Raw genomic sequence first — 14996 nt, 5'->3', positions numbered from 1 at the left:
TGATTTAAATAATCTACAAAGTATTCTGTCATACGAACATAATGATTAGTGATGCATTCTATTCATTTTAGAGCTAATTATATCAAACAATACAATGTTCCATCTCCCAAAACATACAAAATATCCATACCTTAGATTAATTCCACGTAAAATGTTATATTAGATGCCCCGACCTTGCCTTAGCCTTGTAAGCTGGCTTGTAATTAATAATCATCATGGATGTCATTCTCCATGTTTACAGTAAATCAGATTATCTGAGCAGATCTAGGCTGTGTTTTCCTTAAATTTTTTTCCTTCTTTTCTTATTCTTTTAGTTTGTCGCATTCCACCTTAGAAGACATCCATTTACGTAACACTTATCTAAATGTGCACAAAGGTGGCAGCTAAGAGTACTTTGTGTTTTTAACTTAGTTAATCCTCATATTATATTCTCCGTTCTTCCGTAGACATTAAAAAATCATTTTTAATTGACTTTTCACGTCAAAACAGGATGCCTTACCTAGAGCTATTATTTTATATTATTATATAAAGAAGCTATATAAAAATATATACTTTTAGGGGAAAAAAAAGAAGATAACGCGTATTATATTATATTATATTATATTTTGTATATAATGAAAGGTTGGAGGGAGGTGGAAATGAGTGAAGGAATCTAACGCACATGCAGCCTCCGCGGGATGCCCGCAATTCTCGGTCATGTGCCTCGAGGGCGTGGGCCCCACCGCAACCGGCCATGCTGGCGGCCCGTCACGTGACTTCTCCCACGGCCCATCGCGTTCCGTTGTGAACTGTCCTCTTTTGTTTGTTCTTATTTAACACCCTTTTTAATCGGGATTAGCGTTCATTGTAAGTTGTACCTCCGCACCGCCGATAACTCGCATTTGTCAACGCCCGCCAACCGCAGTCAACCCGGCATACGGCAACGGATCCCTGTTGAAACATTGTGGGCATATCTTCACCGTCTGATCGATCTAGATCATCAGTTTTTGTTAGATGTTCTGACCGTTTGATCTGGAGTAATTTTGGTGGAAAGATTTTTTTTTTTAGTACAATGGCGACTGGTACTACAGATGTAGTGCAGCTCACAAGGTCAAAAAAAAATAAGAGAATGTAAAATTGATAGAATTAAAGAGTGATTATTTCAAATAAAATTTTCAAAATGCTTAGCTTCAGCCGTACTATTAGCTTCTGTATAAGTATGCAAAGATTTTGAGAAAAACGGCGGGAGGTATCGTCGTTGGTTTGGAATAAGAACAAAAAGGATAGGAGAATGCAAGAACGACACAACTAAAGAGTGATTATCCCAAATAAAACTTTCTGAATACTGAGTTGTAAAAGATGCCACACAATCAGTTGCACTGTTAATTCCTGTATAAGCATGCAAGGCTTTGGGAAAAACGACAGGAGGTGCTTGGTTTGGACGGCGTGAGAGAGACGTCCTTCTGCGGCAACGGAAAAGAAGGATAGAATAAAAGAAGGCGAGGGGGGGGCCGCAGTCCACCCCTGGTGCTCCTCCAGAGATATACCGATACATCTCTATCTGCATTCCATTCCCCACCTCGCCTCTTTCTCTCTTTCTCTCTCTCCAGATCTAGCTAGGGTTTGTGAGAGATCGGTCTTTCATTTTTTGTTTGAGATCTCTTTGACAGTGCCGAATTCTGTGGGAGTTCTGGGCATTTGGGCTTGAAGTCGACAGAAGCCTTCGAGTTGGAGGTAGAGCTTTCTCCGGTAGCGGAGCTGCGAGCTCTTGTGTTCTATTCAATAGAACGGATCGCTTCCACTTGTTTTCACGGCGGAGGTTCGAGATTCGATCAATCCGGAGGCCTTCAAACGGAAGGGGTTCAAGATTATCTGTTCTTGGAATTGATCTGCGTAAGGATTGCAGTGCGGCGAATTGTTTCGAGATTAATAACATCGAAGAGTGCGGCGACGTACGGGGATGGAGCTTCAAGGTTTGGATTACAGTACAGAAGCCTTTTTTTTTTTTTTGGTTTTATTATGATTATGTAGTTTTTGTAATTTTGGAGGTGATGGAATTTAAAATATTTCAGGTAAGAAAGCAGCTTACGATTTCCTTTCGCCTTACAACAAGGATTCGTCTTTCCCGCACCAGGATCCGAGACCTCCTTCCCAAGGTACCTGTGAATCTCTTTTGTAGATAGTTTGAATTAAAGACAACTCTGAGATATTTCCGCTGAAAATTTATTTCAATTTTCTCATCATTTTTTTGAAAATAACTCATGAATTATCGTAACTATAACTAGAAAGTTTATCAGAAGACATTCGTTAATACGTTCTCTCAATCTAGAAAGTTTACCAGAAGACATTCGTTAATATCTAAATCAGAAGCTCTCTCTCTCTCTCGCTCTCTATCTCTCGGTAGCTTGCTCCTCGCTATGATCACAGCGGGGACATACTTGGAAGAAATGCTTTCAAAATTAGGCAGCGAAGTTGGCAGCAGTTTCGGAATAAGCGTATGGGCCAGCGTGGGAGCATTCAGGGAAACAGTGCCAATCCTAGTTCTCGTAGTCCGTGACTTCTCCTATCTCTGCTCTACAGCTAGGCTATGGCATCCTGATCTTTTTACTTCTACGTCATAATTAATACGAGAAACAAGTATGGTGCATGGGTTCCATCATGGCCGTTAGGGTTTTCTAGGATTGCGGGGTCCAGTTCGTAACACCGTTTGATCAATCTAATTACACTATATATGGTTTGTTAAATTCGCAGGCTTTTTTCTGAAGACGCACGACTTCTTAAAGCCGCTGGAGCGGGCTGATAAGGGCCACCGCGATGAGGCGGCGAGCGGCGACGGCGCCGTCGGCCGTGTGGCCTCGGTGGAGCACGTTCTCCCAGGCGGCATCGGGACGTATAGCGTCAGCCACGTGTCGGACCCTGTCCCCTTGGCCATGGTGAAGCCGCAGCGCGGCACGTGCCGAGGCGTCGACGTCGAACGGAAACCCGAGGCCTATTACGGCAACGGCGTGAGTTACGGCTCCCCCTCCCTCGCTGGCGTCCCGTTCAGGCCGTGGGACGAGTCCGCTGAGAAAGACCCCGGTTCCAGAGGTAAGATCCCATCAGACGGCCCTGATCGGTTCTCCCAGGCCGTCCAATTTAAGCTGGAATTCCGTCACCGTTATGTCTGACGGGATTGGATTCCAGCTAATAAAGGCTCGTGCGCCCGTAAAGAATAACGTGACAGCAATATTATATTTGACGATAACGGACATCACGACCCACTTCGAAAGCGAGGTGGTGGGACCCGCATTCACGTGACATATTTGCTCCTAAATGGAGGAACGGATGTGGCACGCTGCGGATGGCGCACTCGGAGCCACGTGATTGTCACGTGACTTCACGCGGCTCTGGAGGAGATCTAGACCAGCCACCACCGCGCCACCCCACCCAAACCTTTCCCCCTCCCCCGCGATGTCGCCGTCGGGTCCGGTCCAGCGGGCCATCCGATGCTCCGATGGCGCAGGTTACCGACCTCCGCCCCGGCCGACGGCTATTAATTTTTCCAACCGGATCATTTTTCTTTTGAAATAGTGTAATATTTTAAGTAAGAAGGCGAGTCGCTCAGGGCGTCGTCTCTGGTTGTTTTTGGTTCTCCCGGGCGTCGCAGGGCAGTGGCCTTCTTCATTCACCGCACGCGGCAGCGCCAGCTTTGGATCGCTCTCCGCCTCCAGGTCGGTGGCCCTTCTCTTCCTCTCGCCATGGTCGCTTCTTCTTCTTCTTCTCCTAGGTTTCTTGTTTCCTATACGGTTTTGTTTTATTGGGTTTTCTAGGGTTGGTGAGAGTTTTGGAGGGTGGGCGGTTGGGAGCAGCAATCAGGCACTGGAGAAGAAGCGATTAATGGAGTCGGCGTCGAGATCCAGCAAGGGCTTCGACGACGACGACGACGACGACGAGGAGGAGTCCAGCAGAAGGGAGGGCTCCTCCTCGCAAAAAGGTCGCTCCTTTTTTTTTCATGTATGTTTTAAAATTTTCGGTTCCTTGGCTTCCCCTCCTTGGTTGGGGAGCAAGTTATCGAGCTAGGTTGGAAGTTGGCTAACGTGCGCGCTGGTGGTCCTTGGCGGAAGCTTCTATCAGGGCCTTCGATCTTTTTAAAGAAACTATTTTTTATGAATAAAAATCCATTTTCTCGATCTTGTGCTGTCGTATTTTAGCGAAATTCATTGATTTAGGCCTGTGGAATGCTGGAAATTATGCTTCCGCTGTTTTTTGCTTTTTGGGGGGTGATAGAATTTCCTTATAGTTTTTATTTGTTGCAGAGTTGACCGTGAAAGTAGATGGGAAGATCAGGGGCGACAATGATCAGAGGTCCACCACCCCGAGATCAAAGCATTCGGCCACTGAGCAGCGGAGAAGGAGCAAAATAAATGACAGGCAAGTTTGTTCTGGATGACATATCTGATTACCTTTCCAAATTCAGCAGTAATCCTCTTCTTATGCTGTTTGACCTTTTTTCAAAATTAAGTTTTAAATAATGTATGTTTGTTTTAATTTGAAGTTGTTTCTTTGGTGATTTGCCTTGTGCGACGCTTTAAATTTTTGGGCAGTATGGGTCTAACAAAGAGTATTCTGTGTAAAGTATTTTATACTGGTAGATTGAATATTTATCTTCAAGTTGGTGAACCTTTGCTCGAAGAAATCTTTTCAGACTTTCTAACTTCAACGTTTCTATTTGGCTAGGCAAGGTTCTGAACACAGTTCATGACAAGCTTTTGCTTCTTTGAAGCTTTTTGTTTCCGTGCAGATTTTTTTAAAAGAATGCTTAACTATGCTAGATTTTTTTTGTTTAACTGATTTGTGATAAGCTCGGTTGTTTTCATATAGAATATTTTAAATTTGTTTTGTTAAGCCTTTTATCATTCTATATTTTGCATATTCTATATGAAACTCAAAAGACTTAGGCCTTCTTATGTCTATCTGTCTGTGGCTGTTCTTAATGGATGATGAGAGGTGATAATACTGGACTTTCAGAGCGTGTGAAACTTTAGGAATGCGCTGGAGGTTTCCTTAACAGTGTAAGAAGCGATTTTTTTTTTGAAAGTAAGCTCTAAGTTTAAGGTATGAGAAGTCAGGAAGGAACGGAAAGGATATCGGAGCACAGATTATCTTTTTGAAATAAGAGAAAATCAAGAGTGGATTTGATTACTGTGAAATTGAATAAATCTAGGTTTGAGAAGAATTAAAAAAAATAGGTTGTATTTTACAGTTAAAGAGCTTTTATAGATAGAAGAAGAGCCATGTAATTTTACTTTTTTACAGCAGGCTTCGTGTAAGGAACCCCTAACAATATGGACATGTACATGTTCATACCTCATAAGAATAAAGATGCCCATTAATGAGCTTCTTAATGACCTTTCGTCATTGTTACTGTTGACCCAATGGATTGATTATGATGAGGACAACATATTTGAGTATGATACTAATAATTTTGTGTTTTTGGAGTGGCTAATTTGTTGTATAGGAAGCTCAATGAGTTTGAGAGGTTAGAGAAGCATGGAGAAATTTTTTGAAGAGTTTTTGGAAGTTTTTGTAGTAGATGAGTCGACCCCAGTATAAACAAGTCAACCCCTAAATGGTTACAGAAGAAAAACAGAAAGCGGCAAAGAATAGCCCTTTCATGAGTCGACCTCTAAAGAATTCGAGTGAAACCGTCTGCGTCTAACAACAGTAATGGCTAGTTTTTCGTCAAAACCAAAACAACCATATTCACTCCCAACGACTATTTTAGCCTCTCTAATGGCTAGAAACATCCTCCAACCAGTTGTTGAAGATATAAATGCTTGGGAATATCTAAGGATGACAAGAAGAAGAGAGGGGATTAAGGAAAGTGAGTGGATGAGGTGAAAGAAAAGGAATACAAGTTAACCACCACTTCTTGAGGACCAATTTAAGAAGTGACCATTCAAAGCCTCCACCGACTTCAAAGAGAACTTCCAAATATTGAGAGAGAGCTTCAACTTCCAATCTTCAAGTTTCATCACAACACATAGAGCAAGCAAAATGGGAAAGGGAAAGAGATGACTTCTATTCTTCATGATTCCAACATTCAGAACAATTAAGCACGAGCTACAACGAGTAAAATCCAATATATGTAGAGATCATTGTGTATGTATTTTCTATTTGAGTTTAGTACACGAGATTAGGAAATCTCATGTGGGATTTTTGGTGTAGCTGACACCGTGAAAAGTCAGCTAGCTTGTAAGGTTTGGTTGTACCCATGAAACAGCTAGGTTGTGGTTGATTGCCCTAAAAAACCGACGAAGTTTTGCTGAGCTTGAAAATCAGCAAGGAGTTTCTAAAGATTGGAACTCATGGTTGGTTTAGTTGTACCAGTAAAACAGCTTGGTTTTAGTTGATTGCCAGAAAAAATCAATTGAATTTGGTTGCCTGAAAGACAATTGAGCTGAATCTTGCTTATGATTATAGTAAAATTTTCAAAAAAAAAGCCTTGGGGAGTGGACATAGGTGAAGGGTTAGCACCAAACCACTAGAAAATCTTAATGTTTAATTTGTTTGTGCTTGTTATTATCTTCTGCATTTATTTATCATTCATTTTGCTGTGCATACTTAAATTTTAGATTAATTTTAATTAAGAATTCTTTAAGTTTATAAAAGATTTGAAAAACCCATTTCACCCCCCACCTGGATTTTCATCTTGGGCAACAGTTACCACGTATACATGAAATAGTGAACCATATATTTTGGTAAAATTCACTTTAAGAGTATGGTTTTTTCTTCAAATCCTTAAATTTAGTAAACTGTCCTTTAAGAAGATATGCCTTATAAAGATAAGCATGCTTGACACCAGGGTGGTCATTACATTTATCAACAAAGGAGATTTCCTTTCATAGTCATTGGTGTTGTAATTGTTGTCATTTGTGCTATAATCATTTTTTTTCAATGTTTGGGGTTTTTGTTGACCTCTGTTAAACATTTCCTAGCATATATTAATATTTCCCAAATCAGTCTTGTTTGTTTTTAGTGATTTTTTGTTTATAAAACATCCTATATATACATTCAATATCACATCCATATATTTATTGCATTAAGGACATATATTAATAAAGCTGCTGTTCCCCTTTTTTTTATATTGAAATAGAAGCTGAGAGGAAGGATAGAAACTGAAACAAATGGAAATTAATCACTCTTACATTTACTTATTATTAATCTTATAATAACTTGCACTACTGTTAAGAGGTGGTAATCTAAAATAAAGAGAAAAAAGTGTTGTCATCATATTCATGACACTTATAGAGGCCCTTACAACCATTAGCAGTACTATTAGTACTATCTAGGGTTGGTTGTACCATCCTGAAAAATAGGTCGAGATGGAGAACCGGGACGGTTCGCCTCGTCGGCTCGGTAAACAGTCCAAGAGAAGAAAAAAGCCTAGTTTGAGCTGTTTGATTAAATAACCCCCTCCCTCGGAGCTCGCGATGAAGCCCCCCACCTTCCAGCTCACGCAAGAGGAGCCCTCCCCCTCTACTCAATCGTCGATGAATGTTCCCTCTCTTGTTTCGGTTAGGGTTAGGGTTTCCCTTGGTCCTCTCTCTCCCCCCTTCCCTCCCTCTCTTTCTTTCTCTCTCTCCCCCTCCCTCTCCGGCTCTTCCTATTTCAGTATGCCCTGAAATAGCACGGTACGGGCCCATACCGTGCCGAATCGGCTGCCGGCCAGTACAATCTCTAGTATTGGTTCGGTGAACCTTGGTACTAATCACTACCACTAATAGATGAGAGATGGAGATTGACATTATGGACCTTGCATAAGCATAGAGAGTGCAATATCAAGATTAGGGTGGAACCTGATCTTGATAGAAAATTGCAATCATACATTAGGGTGGAACCTGAAGATTGATAGAACTTTGCTTCTTAATAAAGCATCATGCCCTGTACGAGGATGTAGAGAGTACAATATCAAGATGTAAAGGGACTAAAATACAAAAGGAATACAAATGTCCAGCAATAGCCTCACTTGTAAGGTCCTCTTAGTCTCCAGTATTCCATGATTGTGCCGTCCGAGATTTGATTAAGGAATAGATGCCAGCTTTGTTTTTCCTTCACATGCCTTCATAAATGTTAGGCTAGCATGAGGTTGTAAACTTACAATGTTGGTAATGGTCCCTTTTAATGTTTGATGCATCATATTGGATATCACATATAGGTTGTTCTGTTCAAAAAAGCATTGAAATCACAACTCAATAGATGACTCTGAGTTGAGGATATATCTGCATCAATTTGCCAGTATCCAGAGACTCCGTTAAATTGTTATGCATCGTGATGCTTTCAGGAAGATAGCCAAATAGAAGCCCAAATCTTTTGTGGAGTAGAGGTGTCTCACCTTTTCCTAAAGAACAAGACATCTTAGACCCCTAGAACTAATGAACCTAACAAAGTTTGAATTCAAGTTTAGAAGCTTGCCACCTCTGGGATATTTTTTCAGGTTATTAAATGAATGTATCAACTTAACTATTCCACCTATTCCACACCTTAAGGTTTTTCCTTTTTTAAAAAAAAAATCATGGGAGGATATTGGATAAGGTGATTGTTTGCAACCTCCATGTTAATATACAGCAGTGCTTGATTCTGTTTACATACTTGAGAATTTGTGGTAGCTGCTTCGAACTCTTTATTCCCAAACGGTATTTGAAGAAAGCTGCTGATTTCTTGACCCTCACACCAAGACTTAGTTGAACTTGAGAACCGGATAACAATCCAAGGCATCTTTCTTTTTCAAACCTTCTAAACTTCATAAAGAAATCCCTTCAATATGGTAAAAGGTGAGGTGTAATTTGATTTATAATTGAAAAACTTATGCAGGATTGCAGGTTGCATATTGATTTGGGTGCTTGTGAAGGACTTTTTTTTTTTAAAAAAAAGCAGATAAATTAGGAGATGAAAATATTGTTTTTCTTCCCCCATTTTCTGGTTATAGGCAATGCTGGTGGGATAAGATGGGAAGATTATTCCTAGAACATAGTGGGTGGCAAAATAAGATTGTTATTATATATCATTGCATAGATTTTTATATGTGAACCTTAAAGTGGACTTTTGTGTACCTTGGCTTCATGCAGTCCACCATATATACTGCTTGTTTTCTATGCAACTTAACCGAACAGTACAGAAAACACAAATAAAGTCTAATGTAATTTCATTTTCTGTTGAATTATAACTGTTTGACGTACTTAGAATGGACCATGGACCTGTCATGCAGATTTCAGATACTTAGGGAACTCATACCACATACTGATCAGAAGAGGGATAAGGCATCATTCCTTCTGGAGGTATGCTGAATCATCTGAAGATCGTTTGACTCTATTGTTTTCCGCCTTTTGCAATTAAACTTCATTGAAAATGCCATATATCTTTATATCACTTATGCAGGTTATTGAGTACATCCGGTTTTTACAAGAGAAAGTTCAGAAGGACGAGTCCTCGTACTTGGGATGGAATCAAGATAATGCAAAGTTAATGCCATGGGTAATGTGCCTTCCTCTATATGCATATAGGCTGAGCGTGCATGCATTAGTTGCATCAGATGTTCTATAGTGAGTAGAATTAATAGGTGTGATGGGGGTAAGATACCCGTTTGCATATTCTTAGATCTGCCTTAAGGTAATTTTACTCAATTTTGCATGCATAAGCACTGCCACCCAATTGGTCCATCCCCATATGTTTTGGACATGTCGATTTGGAACATTGGTGGATGTGGGCTTGATGCTCCATATTTCTATATATTGTTTACACAGTGCTAGGTAAACTATGTGCATGCCCCTTAAGTTCATTAACTTGCAAATATTCGGAGCAAGCGGAAATATTGATGTTTATAGGAACTCCAAATGTCTTGAAAGCTACCTTGGGCCAATATTATGATCTTCTGTCTCTTAAACAGGACACTATGTTTTAAGCTTGTCATGCAAAAGCTTGCATTCTGGAACAATTGAAGGTGTTATCATTCATAACTTTTAAAGGGGATTTGAGAAACTTTTTTTTTGGACTCTACAAACAAATAGATTCTGTATAAATTTCTTGGAGGATATAACTTCTTTTATTATCTGTCAATGTTCTTATGGTGCATGTTATTGGTAAACCTTTGATCTGCTTGTGCCTTTTATATGGTATTGGTTTTCATATGTTTTTGTAAAATGTTAGAGCTGTGAATACAGATGCAGCATTGTAAGATTATTCTACTGTTATGCTGATACTGTTGTTTTTGTAAAGTTTTGTGAAAGTTAACTTAGGTTTTGCAATTGTTTGCCCCAGCCCTGCCTCTGTTTAGTGAAATGGTACTTAGTGAGTAATGTATTTTCGGGGAAATAAATAATGCCATATTTAAACCAAGTTAGACAAACACTTTTGATAATGAGTGAGTGTTCTTTTAGTCTCTTTTCTTGGTTAGTATTCATGTGTGAGTGCTAGACCATTTGTTAGATTGTATTATTTCTAGACTTCTAGGAGAACTTTTAGCTGGTCCCAACAAATATTGGTTATCTTAATCGTTTCTGCAAACAAAAAGAGTTTTTATTGATTTTCACTTTTTGGTTTTTCTTTTGACAGGTAAAAGTCTATTGTAGACAATTCTGGAAAAATGCACGGGTATCTGTCATTTAGTAAACTTAGATAAAACTGGGCATTATATCCATATTTGTGATTGGAAAATTTCTTATGATAATATTCTTCTGTCTAACAATCTTATTCAACCATCCTTTTTCTAACCTTTGCAACAGAACAATAACCAATCTACTGGGGATGGTATCTCTGACCCCTCTGAAGTCAACAAAAATGGTTCTGCTTCCCCTGGATGTATGTTTTCTGGGAATGGCAATAGCATCCCAGCTGCACCAGCAATGCTCTCAACTGCACAGAACCTGACTGAATCAGATACGGCTGCTAGAATCTCTTACAAAGCAATGGAAACTCCCTCAAATATTGCAAGTAAGATGGCAGCCACACCCCCTCTTTTGCTGCCAAATTTGTATTCTTATGCTGGAAGAGAAACTAGTATTGCTCAGTTACAGTAGAGGTTGGTTTCAGATGCAGATAACATGACAACCCAGGCCCAGCCACAATGGTTAAGATCATCTGGTCCAGCTGACTCTGCTGTCAGTCGCGAGATTTTGAATGAACAAGAAGAGCTGACAATTGATGAAGGAACAATAAGTGTGTCTAGTACCTATTCCCAAGGGTATGTATTCAAGAACTTTTTTTTTTTTGTCTTTGTTATTATCATCTCTTGGATATCATAAACACATTTTTTTCGGGACTTCTTTCTTTGCTTTTTCTCTCTGTAGGCTCTTAATTGATATCTGTCTGCTGATATCTGTCTGCATATTCCTAGATGTTGGAATGATGCCTGTATGACACATTCAAATCTGATGCCATTTACTTTTTTGGCTAAGTGTCATAATATTCTGTTTTTCTTTGGGAATTCTAACAATTTTTCGGCTTTGTTTATTCTGGTGAACTTAGCTTTATGCTACTGTGCTTTAGAATTCAGGAATAAATGTGATAATCTTTGCCAACGTATTCACATTATGCTATGCTTATCTGCTTTTGGATAGGATGGATGCTACTGATATCTTTATAGAGACAATACCAAGTTGTCTTCTGCCCTTTTTTCTTTGATTCCATTCATTTTTCTTCTTAAAAATTTAATTCATGACAGCTTGATGCTAGGTTGTCAGCCACCAGTTCCAACATATTATTCATTATTTATAAGGTTTCTTAAGCTATATCCGTACATTGAGTGACAAGGTTCATGTTGAGCTTGTTAAGGAGCATAACAATTATTTAGTGACTCTTGTTTCTTGACTTGGAATCTATATATGAACCCACCCCACCCAAAATTAAAATTTGATTTTTGCATTTTTTTTATTTTTGTGATAAGACAGGCTGTTGACTACACTAGCTCAGGCGTTACAGAGCTCTGGTATAGATCTGTCTCAGGCCAGTATTTCTGTGCAGATCAACCTTGGCAAGCGAGCAATTAATAAGAGACTGGCTGCCACTTTGACTAATTCCAATGCTAAGGTATGGACTTTTTCTTCCTGTGAACTTATGATATGTATTTATTTTTGTTCTGAGTTAGAGAGAAAGGTCAGGGTGCATATTGGATCTGTTTCTAGAGCACAATTGATACTTAATTTCATTTCCATCTCCCAATATGAACTGCAGACAGCTTGGACAATCCATTTCTACAGTCCTGTTATCTCGCACCAGTCTTTGTTACTTGGCTAATTGTTTGAATGTACACCTTTGATGCAATTGTTGAATATATGCCAAGGATCTTCTCTCTCTCTCTCTCTTAATCAAATTACTTCTTTATCTGATAGAGTATGTTAGTCTATCAGAACTTACACTGGAATATGTGCTGCAGAAAATGTCAGCTTGGGAGGTTCTTTGTGCATCACAACATGAGTCGCCACTTATCTTGATTCATTATCCGCTTAGCTGTTAACTGATCCATTTAATGTATGTAGTGCATTTCTCTAACGTAATCAATAATATGAATGTAGTCCCATTTTATAGTATTTCAGCAATCCTTGAGGTTTTCAACTGTATTTTATGATTGCTGTCGTTACTAGGACCAGAAAATACCCAGTCAACCTTGCCATTATATGCAATAGTGCCATTATATGCTGAATCATATCACCCAACCTACTGGAGCCCATGTTTCATTGGTAGGTCTGAGAAGTCAGGATTCTAGGGGCTTGACCTCAAGCATTGCTCTTACTGGTAACATTCCAAAACTCAAAATGTAGTCACTATTATTCTATTCTGAATTACTTGACTCCAATAAAAATCAACTCTTGCCGAAGTGTACATTTGAATGTCATGCTTGATCGATTTATAATATTTTGGCCTGGGGCTTCTTTAAAAGCATTCTTATTATCTAAAATTTTGTAACTCATGATTGTTCATGCTCAAATTCAACTCACCTCTTCTTGTTGGCTGCATTATCACTCCTATCTTCTATCTTTACTCTTGATGCTCATGTCTGGTTAAATATCTGATTAATATATGAAGTTGCGGATGGTCTAACTTGCATTTTGCATCTCTGGAAGTAAATTATTATTTACACGAGTCATAATATTTATACATGCATCCCCAAACAAATATCTGCAAAATTGTAGATCTTAAGTCTTGTTAATGGCATTCAGGTTCTCATACTTTGTTATAAATCTGACAGTTCCTTTATTTTGCTTGTAGGACCATGAAGACCCTGCATCTACTAATCAAGCAAAGGGACACTGTAGGGTGGGAAGCAAAGGCGAGGAACCCTCGCAGGCACCAAAAAGGAGAAAAAGAAACAACAGCTAGTGCTACCATACTTGGGTTTCATATTTAACTTTGTCATGTCACTGAACTCCTCGGATGAATGTATATTCTGTTTGGCTTTTACTGCTTTTAGCGGACAGACAAAAGCTATGGGGTATTCTTTCATTGGTGACTACTTTCCAGAAGAGGCTTCCATTACAAATTGCGAAGCTGCTTTTCTTACAGGCTTCCATGCATGAGAAGTTTTGTTCTGTCAACGACTCCTGTTGTAAGTTATTTTGGATAATTTCTAACCGTGTTTTAATAGTAGTATGTGCAAATTAGAAAATTTATTCCGTACTCTACACTTAACAATGTGACGTATTGATTTGTACTGTTTGTGCCAAGATTGAGTGGATTTTGTAGAACAGCAGATGCAGCTCTATTTTTGTAGCGTGTGCTTGGATATTTTTCTCAACTTGTCCTGGCTGTTTTGTTGTGTTTGACGTCCATGCAAAAGAGTTGATTTTTATATAATGCTCTATGGATAGTAAGTTGGACATTTGTCCTTTTTAAGGTCTGTTTACAAGCATTTTGTCATCCATGTAGACATGGAACCCTTTTCTTCATTCTATATGATACCTTATCGGCTGCTCAGGAACTCATTAGGCCATCTCTGAAAACTTCATGGCCTAGGATCTTTTGAACTCCTTTATCTGTGCTGTTGCCTGACAGCTTTCTGAACACTTCAAAGGCCACACGCCTAAAGGTTTTGTTAAACCTCAACCCTGTGTTTGCTTGAATTTAAGGCACTCGGATTTATGTATGACCTAATTCTTTAGGATTCTGGGAGGTTTTTTGGTTGACAAGTATTACTAAACCAAATTTATGTAAAATTTAAAATAAATTTAGTTTTACCAAAAAGATTATTGATTTTTTTTATTTATTTTTTAGGGGAAAGGAGTAAGATTCTCCCCCAAGGAAAAAATTATTAAAATAAGTGGGGTGGTACAAAGAAAAGGATGGAATATTTCCAAGTGAGGGATTTTGGAGGTTTGAGGTCATTGACCCCATTCAGAGCTGTGGGGGATTACTGATTATTGATTGTTTTTATAAAATTCGGTTTACCATAGCTGGTAAAACTGAATGGGGTGTGTGAATAGAGTGCTTTTGAGATGTAGAATGCCGGAAATTACTACCAATGAACGTCGAGATGTGATGAGAAAGATGACATGTTATCAACGACAACAAAAACATAAAGAAACAGAAAAAAGTAGCAGGGTGTTTACATATAAGACTGGTGTAAAAATGGCTGTTAAGATAATACGGTGGTTGTGGCTTTGAATGTCTTGGAGGCCTCATTGAGAATATATGATTGAAACCTTTTGTATAACTTAAAAAAGTTTGTAGAAAGTTGGATATGAAGGCCTTCAGTATTATTACAATTTATACACGCTACTAAACTACTTAAGGGTGTTTAAAAGGTTTTGATCCCTCCGGACCTGGTAGGGGCAGGATTTCTGGGTGTGGTTTCATCAGTTCATTGTGCAAGGAACCATTGCAATAATAGTAATTATCTCAAGTCTGGTCCAAATAGGAAGGTGTTTTTTTTTTTTTTAGTACAATGGCGGCTCACATGCAACAGGTATGAATGCGGCCAACAAAATCAGAAAACAATAGTTCAGCAGAGATCCTTGGTTTTCCCATATGAAGTCTCCCGTGCGGTG

At 39.1% G+C, this 14996-nt stretch overlaps 1 protein-coding gene across 4 annotated transcripts; it reads left to right on the top strand.

Moving 5' to 3' along the window:
- Positions 1-1575: 1575 nt before the first annotated feature.
- On the top strand, positions 1576-13747 carry LOC103721297 (transcription factor BIM2-like). 4 transcript variants are annotated; one of them, XM_026810104.2, is made up of 13 exons: positions 1578-1952; positions 2052-2135; positions 2731-3066; positions 3626-3689; positions 3789-3952; positions 4275-4389; positions 9227-9296; positions 9397-9492; positions 10570-10608; positions 10740-10947; positions 11053-11197; positions 11904-12042; positions 13222-13747. In XM_026810104.2, exons 1-13 carry the CDS (start codon positions 1940-1942, stop codon positions 13330-13332), a joined length of 1584 nt encoding a protein of 527 aa, XP_026665905.2. In that variant the 5' UTR covers positions 1578-1939; the 3' UTR covers positions 13333-13747. The 4 variants fall into 4 exon arrangements, with proteins under 4 accessions (XP_026665907.2, XP_026665905.2, XP_026665906.2 ...); XM_026810103.2 differs by having other exon boundaries at positions 1583-1952; positions 11047-11197; XM_026810106.2 differs by lacking the exon at positions 10570-10608 and having other exon boundaries at positions 1576-1952.
- The last annotated feature ends 1249 nt before the right edge of the window (positions 13748-14996 follow it).

This window comes from Phoenix dactylifera, chromosome 7, assembly GCF_009389715.1.
Source record: "Phoenix dactylifera cultivar Barhee BC4 chromosome 7, palm_55x_up_171113_PBpolish2nd_filt_p, whole genome shotgun sequence".
NCBI lineage: Eukaryota > Viridiplantae > Streptophyta > Magnoliopsida > Arecales > Arecaceae > Phoenix > Phoenix dactylifera.
This window is presented reverse-complemented; position numbering and strand designations above follow the sequence as displayed.